Source organism: Plutella xylostella, chromosome 28 (assembly GCF_932276165.1).
Source record: "Plutella xylostella chromosome 28, ilPluXylo3.1, whole genome shotgun sequence".
NCBI lineage: Eukaryota > Metazoa > Arthropoda > Insecta > Lepidoptera > Plutellidae > Plutella > Plutella xylostella.
Genome location: NC_064008.1, coordinates 9,038,068 through 9,047,086, shown reverse-complemented (window position 1 = coordinate 9,047,086; position 9,019 = coordinate 9,038,068). Strand labels below are relative to the sequence as shown.

Genomic DNA, 9,019 nt, shown 5'->3' with positions numbered 1-9,019 from the left:
AAGTGAACGGTTTTTGAGATATCAGCTCTCAAAGTCGTAAAAAGTATGTCCCCCCCCTCTATTTTTATAACTACGGGGTATAAAATTCTAAAAAAATAGAGGTGATGCATGCTAATTAACTCTTTCAACGATTTTTGGTTTGATCAAAGTATCTCTTATAGTTTTTGAGATAGGTTGATTTAACTGTAATTTTGGTTAAGTTATTGTGCTTACTACGGAATCCTTTGTGCGCGAGCCCGACTCGCACTTGGCCGGTTTTTTGTATATATCGTAGTGCATTTTATAATGTTTAAACGGTATTACATAGCTTGGTTTTAGCATTTGATTGAACAATATTCTTGTGGGCTAGTTTTCCTTTTAAAAAAAAAACACGCACTCACGCCTTGTACTAATGTACTCCCTTGTGGGGTAGGCAGAGGTGCATTGCTGCACCCACTTTTCGCCAGAGTGTTATGTTAGTCCCAATGTAATAGGGGGCGGGCCTATTGCCATTTTACGGGCACATCCAAGACCCGAGAACAAATATCTGTGTTTAAACAAATATCTGCCCCAGCCGGGAATCGAACCCGGGACCATCGGCTCAGTAGTCAGGGTCACTAACCACTACGCCATTCGGTCGTCTACTAACCACTACGCCATTCGGTCGTCGTTGTTTTCCTCTTTTTAGTGTACAATTGAGTTAATTGTTTTTTTTTATCATTTTGTTTACCTATTTTTACCGGGCAGTCGGGTTTTTTGTTTTTTTTTTATAATAATTGGATACTGTGGGTGTACAATGTACATGTGTAAGCGTTTTGCTTGTACAATATCAAACATTTGCACTACTCAGGAATGTACGTTACCATGCACTACATTTATGGGGAATGTGGAGTTGCTATAGGCCACTTTTTTCGAGAAAGATACTCAAAATGCATTTTTTTATTAACTGTGACAGCGTTGTTTGTTTTCCCACACCCGGTCACACCACCTATATTACTTTAACTCATTCCAACATGACCTACCCTTAATAAATTTCCTTCAAACAATTTTACATCGAGGTCGTTTTGTACTAAAATAGCAATAACTTTTTGTTAATTGAAACAATTGCAACGTTTCATACCATTTTAAAAACTGCATTAACTGAGCAATCTTTTTAAATAAAGTTCCAGGTTTGCGTGCTATATTTTTTTTACAGTATGTAGAGTCAATGTTGTTTATAAATAAAAAAATACGATTACCTTTTATGACTTTGAAAATCGTGTTTTTTTTAAACATACAGCATTATTCCATATTTTTTTGACTGCGATCAATAGCAGGGCTATACAGGGTGATGCAACACCAAACAAATATAACAATATGGATTTTTGTACCGGCGGCACGCAAAAAACTGATCCAAGGTGTCGATTTTCAGCAAATTTATAAAAGTGTCATTATCTCGAAAATTATCGAATTTTTTCTGAGGTCATATTATGATATTCTGGCCACTCATGAGCTGGTCCATCGGCCCTACAAGGCATATCGTTGACTTTTGGGACACCCTGTATACAAATTAATATGTATCTATCTAATTGTTATTGTGTAGATATATCAGCTGTCCGATACCCATAATATACGCTCTGCCTAGCCTGGGGTCGGATGGCCGTGTGTAAGATGTCTCCACATATTATTATTATTATACTTTTTCCTAGATTTTCACTCCTTTTGGAGGTTTATTCCCTATCTCACGGGCGAAATAACAAATTGTTCTCTGTCAGAGAGTGACAAAACAGTTCAATAGTTAAAGCGTCCAGTAACTTTATACCTATTACACACATACAACACGTCATGTCAAGAAGGGAAAAGGAATGTAAAACGGTCCCTGACTCCCTGTAGGCAAAACGGACCACGTACTATCCGAGAATCAGCCGACCTATATTAAGTTTATTACCGCTCGATGTCTCGTGTCCACTTCACACACATTCGCTCGCGTGATGAGTATGTTTTTAGAAATAACGCCTTAATTGGAATCCCCAATCGATGGTGCAATGTGAGAAATTCCCGGAACACTTTTTGATAACTACAAATAAGCCGACACGGAACTACTGCACTTCCACCGCAGATCGACAGTTCTACGAGTCAATTTACTTACAAAGACGTGACAGAAAAATGTGTATACTTATACCTCGAGTATAATGTTTGAAAAAGTGCCGCGACGGCGTCAGCCCTCCCGGAGTGCGGAGACTGTTCCGTTATAAACCCAGACGGGGCGCGCGCGCCGTCACTCACACTGCTCCCGCCGCCGCCGGCTGAACGCTGAGGTGTTCCGTGTCGCGAGTAGTAACCCATAGTCTGCAGTCAGTGATCAGTGCGGGATCCGTCAGTAACCTGCGGCACGGACCGGCCTGCGCCATGCACGTGCTTCTGCCGTATCTGGTGAGTGAAGCTGTGTGGTTGTTCTACTAAACGATCGCATGAGAAGTGCGAGACCTCGTCCTTCCTCGTCGCTTGGATCAAACTAATAATAGTTTGACTCAACCGCAAAAGAAAGGTTAAATAAGTTCTCCACAAAATATAATAATTCCTTTATTTCAAGTCACCACGGACTCCAAATACAACTAATGAAGGTCACTCTTACACTCGAGAGCTTTAAAAAGTTCAAGAGACAATGCCAAATTACTCCTAAATGGAAATTGAAACCGTCTGCATCATAGGTGTAGATTGAACAGTGCATAAGAATATACCAACTAAAAACGAAAATATTGTGTTAATTTGTTTAATTAGATGTTTTAATATAATTGGGTTGTTTGGGTGTCATTTTGTAGGCGGAACTTTATCATTGCTCACGAGTGTAGTAGTTAATAAAATAAGATGACACCGGCACAGTATGAATTGCCGGCCACTTTGCATCGTTGCAGACACAATGTCATCCAAAACCTAGGTATTTGTATAGTTTATTGTGCCTAGTTAGAAATTAGAAGTATGGTTATGCATCAGTAAGTAATTTAGATAAACAATAAAATAGTAAAGAAACTAAAAGTGAGAGCGAGCGAGGGCCGGTGCAGTGAAGCGTCCAGCCCTGCGCCCCCGCACCCCCCGCCTCCCCCGCGTCCCCCGCGGCAACAGCTGATCAATCGCACATGCAGTGATATTGAGGAGACGAGACATTGACCTAGACATCGTAGCTTCTAGCTTTGCCCTTCTTGTGCTGATCAATTGTATGTATGTGGCTGCATGTGGAGTGTGTGCCTGAGTGTGGAGACATACGCAATGACCACTAGTAGCCGTTCGCGTTTGAGGAGCAATGACTTTGATACTCACTTAAGTTCAATTAATTAAATAAGTACAATGAAAATGAAACCGTGGGCGTTGAGGAGATAGTGATAGTGCGATAGGCATTCATTGGTCCACCAATCTGATCTTGAGGGTTATAAGATGTCGTAATAATTAAAAGTTTAATGTTTCTTGCATAAGTGCTAATAATAAAAGCAACAAGATAGAGGCTGAAATTAAAATGCATGTAGGCAATAGTTGCAAACTGAAGAAAAGGCGACGTGACGAAAGTCTGAGCGCCGCGCCAATACAAACAAGATAAAAAAGTATTTACCAGCGGCTCTGACCGTTTTAGCTTACTCAACGAAATCATGCGTAACTGCGCTTTAATTTCAATATTAAAATCGGAGGTTTATGTCCACCCACGCTTGTATATGGGTATTTATTTTATTATTGGAAGCCGCTGGTATATGGATACACAGATCTAGAAACTAACTCTAATTCTTTCTTGGTGGTAGGAGGTTAGTTAGTTAGTGGTAGGGCAAGATTTTTGGGCAATTCGAACTCCACGTTATGTTCTGGGTCAAGTTCACATACTTGCGTTAAAAATCACTATAATAATAACAGAATCACAGCATTATTATAATTATGCTCAGTTTTAACGAACATTACTGCAATATCCGTATATAAGTACTACGTAACATAAAAAGGGCACTTAGGCACCCCGTTGAATTCTTTTGTATGAAAAAACGATCAGTGACTTCTTAGCTTTTTACCGTTGAAATAGCTTGAACTGCCTAGTAATATATTTTTTTAAGTTGTGCATGATGTAAGTAATATTACAAATAGTACTAGATGTAGTGTAGGCTCTATCAAATACTTTATTATTATTAGTTAGTTAGGTTTTAGTGAAATGATCACTTGCCCCTAATTGGTTTCATATTTTATGAAGGTATGTATTTATTAAGTGAAGTTGTATATTTATGATAAGTAATGGAAATTTCATATATATTTAATAAATATACTTTTCATTTGTATATTTAATAAATTTTGTATGCCTACGTGCAGAACATAGCGCAAAAAATACTGTAAAACACCTGTTATGACTATACCTATGTTCACAAATAAAATGATTTGATTTGATTTTGATTTGTATCTACCGAAATAAATTGGTATTTACAGATTCTGTGTGTAACTCCTAATTAATTAAATCGAATATTTTAAAAATATAAAATAATTATGTTCCTAGTGGAATAAGCTAAAAACGTTCAACAGGTGAATTCATACCAACCACATGAGGACAGGAAGGAAATACTATCATGCCTGCACGTAGTACCAACCTGCAACCTAGCTAGCGTAGACAGACACAACAATAGATCTAGATTAGTGTGACACAACACGAACCGCTCACAAAAAGTAAACAACATCATTGTATCGTAATGGCTCACTTTCTTGCCGCCACCAGCGTGATGTAAACATAATGAGTGGGTAAATGCCTACGGTCTATGGTTCCGCTTTAGTATGGCTTTATTTACACGGATGTCAAGATATCACGACTTTTTATCCGATGACGACAAAACGTTCCCAATACTCTTGCATTTGTTTTATTGTACCGAGTTACATGTTCACTATTATTGTGATGAAAACAAACAGTATGGTTATGTTATGATTTAATATGCAAGATGTGTCTGGAGTCGTATGCATATTATACAGAATTAGTAGGTAATATGAAGTTGAACGGTAGCTCATTTAGTCAAAAGTACTTATTTCTTCTAGAGACAAAATACAATTGATTATGTTGAATTCACATCACACCCTATATTCCCACGATATGATTGATTACCATTTAAAAGATAAGTACAGCCATTAAATAAACTGCGTAATAATTATCTAATTATTCTGCATTCATTTTCAAGCAATCTTATGTGACTGTTAGTAAGTTTGACTATAGAACCGCGCAGTGCGGATTGTAACGTGTCCCTGCTAGTACACGCGATGTGTCCCTGCTAGTACACGCGATGTGTCCCTGCTGGTACATTGTCAGCAACTGTCACGTCATCAGGTTATGGATCACTTTTTGTTTCTTCATTATTTGCTCTCCGGTTTCCGTGTTGAGTTAGTTCCGATAGATTTTACGGAAATAATGCTTTTTTAGAAAGTACCTACCTATACGAACACGGATCCGTAAATAGGGTTGACTGATTGATTACTTTTATAACTTTAATACATTCATACGAGTATTATGTAGTACTTACTGCTTTACCTACCTGATTACATACTCAGCACTTACTTACTAGCGGTTGCTATGCTTCTCTGTCCTCGGTTAATATGCATTCCTGGTATAATTCAGTAAATAATACTCCAATTTAAACCACCTCCTCTCTCTCTCTCTCTGTATGTGTGTGACTGTGTGTGTGCCCACTGGCGTCTCTGTGAGTGACTAATCCCCGTCTTTGTTCGCAGTGGCTAGTGCTACTGCTGCTGACGCCGCCTGCCAGCACCAAGCACACCAAGGTATGATATGAACCATCATCATTTTATTCGTATGTTGCAGTTGCTGTCCTATGATACCCTGATACAAGAGTTTCCATCCTGACCTCAGCAACTGCCTTGCTTTATATCCAACTCAGCCCTTATGCAAGGTTAGACTATACTAGAGTCAATTTAATAACTGTACGACCACACAAAAATCACGATCATCAGCTAATTTAACGATTAATTAAATACATAGGTTGAGGTTTTTATCACTATCTCCAGCCAATAACGTCCATTGCTACACTAAGGGCGTCTTGCACAACAAAGTTAAATAAAATTAAATCTATGACCTCTTGCTCTGACATTATACTGTCAGAGCAAGAGGCAAGCTATTTAATTTTGATTAACTTTGTTGTGCAAGACGCCCTAAGAGACACATCCTAAAGAGCGCCACAACACTCTGCCCTTGTGTATCGCATGCAGCTACTATACCGCATACCTATCTAAAGTTCCTGCTCCAGCAGGCTCGAGGGTGTCCTACGCTATGCCAACCTGTGGCTTCCACTCGGGAACTCTTCTATACAAACATTTAGAAGTTCCATTACCAATCAGCCCATAAGCGCCATAAAACTTCGAACCCAAAGTGAAGTCTAACTTACTACCCCCGTACCCTTGCAGGTGATAATCCACGTGCCGTACAAGGTGCACCGGCACAAGCACACGCACACGATCGTGCGCCACGTGCACCACAAGCCGGCCTCGCACGACCACTACGAGGTGCTCGGCTACACGTACGGGGAGAAGAAACCCGTGCACTTCGGCGGCGGTGAGTTGTTTTGAGTTATGTGCGCCTGGTACTTGAAGCATCATGTCTTTCATAAGAAACCCGTGCACTTCGGCGGCGGTGAGTTGTTTTGAGCTATGTGCGCCTGGTACTTGAAGCATCATGTCTTTCATAAGAAACCCGTGCACTTTGGCGGCGGGCTGTGAGTAGAGCTGTTTTCAGTTATGTGGGCTTGGTACTTTTAGCATAGTCTTTAGAAAAACGGAGGGTGATAATTTTAAGGCGGTCAGTATTGTGTTCTTTGAAGTTATGTGAGCCTGGTACAATGGACACGGACCATTACAGCTTTATGGATATTAGGGTGGATTGCCACTTCAATTGAAAAATAACAATTTGGTTATAAGGGCTGGATAATTAACATAAGTACATATAAGTCAGAAACCTGACCCCTCTTAGAATGATATTGCAACTGAGGTCGGGTCAGGTTTCTATGCAGCCCACTGTACAATTTTACATGGCTTCCGTACAGTACAACCTGATATCGAACTCCCCTCCCCGCAGGTCATGGGTGGTACGCGGCAGACAACGGCGGGCTGGAGCAGGAGTCTCCGGTGCACTTCACCGCCGGGGGCAACGACCTCGGCCTGGAGAACGACTACTGACCAATCAGGACTGACTACACACCAACCAGGACTGACTACTGACAAACTGACCAATCAGCACGCGCCCTGTCGTCGCGGCAGGCTCAATGATTCGGGTTCAATAATAGCTATCGTTTTGAGTTCATAGACAATTTATGGGTGAATACTTACGCAATCCGTGACCATAACAATTATTCATTATTAAACAAGTACGTTCATATTACATAAGTAAATAATAATAATAACAAGTCGTCCGTGTGGGGATAATGTTTGTGATTTGTTTTTATTTAAGATATTAATGTTGGTATGCTGTACAAAGTACTTAAGTAACTATAAGTAGATACATGTTTCTTTATACATAAGTATTTTGTTATTTAGTTGTAAATGTTATGTTTAAAAGAGATTCTGGGCCTGTTCCACAATGTCTGGTTAGTGGCTACCTGTCGGATAAAATACATGCTGTCACTCTCTGTCATTATTTTTTACATACTGATGTATTTTATCCGACAGGTAGCCACTAACCAGACATTGTGGAACAGGCCCTCTAAGTGCCAATTTCTCTATTCAGTATCCTCCAGTTATCTAACCGACCGGGATTGATTTATAAATTAAACGTCATCTCCATATAAAATTCATGACAGATGTGTCAAAAGTTAACCACTACTCCCTGGTTATGCTCTAACCGAGAATGGAGAAATTGGCACTAAGTACCTATAAATAAAATTGTTTACCTCATACCTAATGAAAATTTGTTTTTTAATTTTATTTCAACAATACTTTACAAAAGTACCTGTCTACGCATTATTGGTATACTTATATATATGCATATATTATAACAAAAGATTATTAACGAAAAATTGTCACGAAGAAAAATAATGTAAATGCCGCGATGTAGAGCTAGGTGTGCCGTTGTGGCGCCAGTCGGCGGGTGTCAGTGGTAGAGTTGTTCCCAGAGCGCGAGCGCGCCCTTGAACGGCACCCGGGGCACGGCGAGCGCGCGCGCGGGGGCGGGGGGGGGCGCGGCCAGGCCCGGCTCGTGCGCCGCCGCCGCCGCCGCGCCCGCCAGCAGCCGCCACACGAACCGCGCCTCGTGCGGCGAGTACGCCTCGCGCCACACGCGGCGCAGCAGCGCGCCCGCCAGGTCCGCCGTCAGGATGTACGCGTCCCCCCGCAGATACTCCCCCCCCGCCTCGCGAGCCAGGCTGCCCCACGCCGTGCGCACCTCGTACTTGTGGTGCTCTACGAAACGCAGCACATTGGGGACGTTGACGAACACGTGGTCCTCGACCTTCATGATGAAGGGCGCGAGCGGGCAGCGGTCGAGCGCCCACTCCAGCATGGACAGCGCGCGCAGCGAGGCGTTGCGGCGGCTGTCGGTGAAGTTGCCGACCACCAGGTCGCCGTGCAGCGCCGCCTCGCGCGCCAGCCGCGACCCGCGCCGCGGCGCCGCCGCCGAGCCTGCGCCAACCACACTCATCTACTTTACTCTTCTTCTAACCGTGTTGGCGGTACACTCAAGAGCTGGACTTGAGATTGTCGCCGTGGTGATAGATAGGGTTAGTCGAATTAGCGTTATAACTGTCCAGGGTGCGTGGAACGTAACCACATATAATTAAAAAAAAAAAAAAACCGACTTCAAAAAACCACTAAAATGTAAGTAATAATTTAAGGTTTACACAAATTATATGTGACAGTACAAATATACCTAAGCAGGAACTGTTCTTTTTTGATGTTGGTGCAGTGACAAAGTAATCTGAAGAAATATGGCACCAACTTCAAAAAAGAACAGTTCCTGCTTAGGTATATTTGTACTGTCACATATAATTTGTGTAAACCTTAAATTATTACTTACATTTTAGTGGTTTTTTGAAGTCGGTTTTTTATTTTTTTA

General features: G+C 41.4%; 1 protein-coding gene across 1 annotated transcript; it reads left to right on the top strand.

Annotated features, from left to right (window-relative positions):
* Positions 1-2,247: 2,247 nt before the first annotated feature.
* LOC119692066 lies at positions 2,248-7,580 on the top strand. Its single transcript, XM_038111286.2, has 4 exons — positions 2,248-2,391; positions 5,692-5,742; positions 6,382-6,529; positions 7,049-7,580. The coding sequence occupies exons 1-4, from the start codon at positions 2,368-2,370 to the stop codon at positions 7,147-7,149; spliced, it is 324 nt and encodes a 107-aa protein (XP_037967214.2). The 5' UTR covers positions 2,248-2,367; the 3' UTR covers positions 7,150-7,580.
* Positions 7,581-9,019: the final 1,439 nt, after the last annotated feature.

Bases quoted from the DNA above. Each gene is read 5' to 3' on its own strand.
- LOC119692066 (XM_038111286.2), top strand. From the start codon at position 2,368: ATGCACGTGCTTCTGCCGTATCTG. The intron at 2,392-5,691 runs GTGAGTGAAGCT...CTTTGTTCGCAG, and splicing joins ACGTGCTTCTGCCGTATCTG to TGGCTAGTGCTACTGCTGCT. The intron at 5,743-6,381 runs GTATGATATGAA...GTACCCTTGCAG, and splicing joins CCAGCACCAAGCACACCAAG to GTGATAATCCACGTGCCGTA.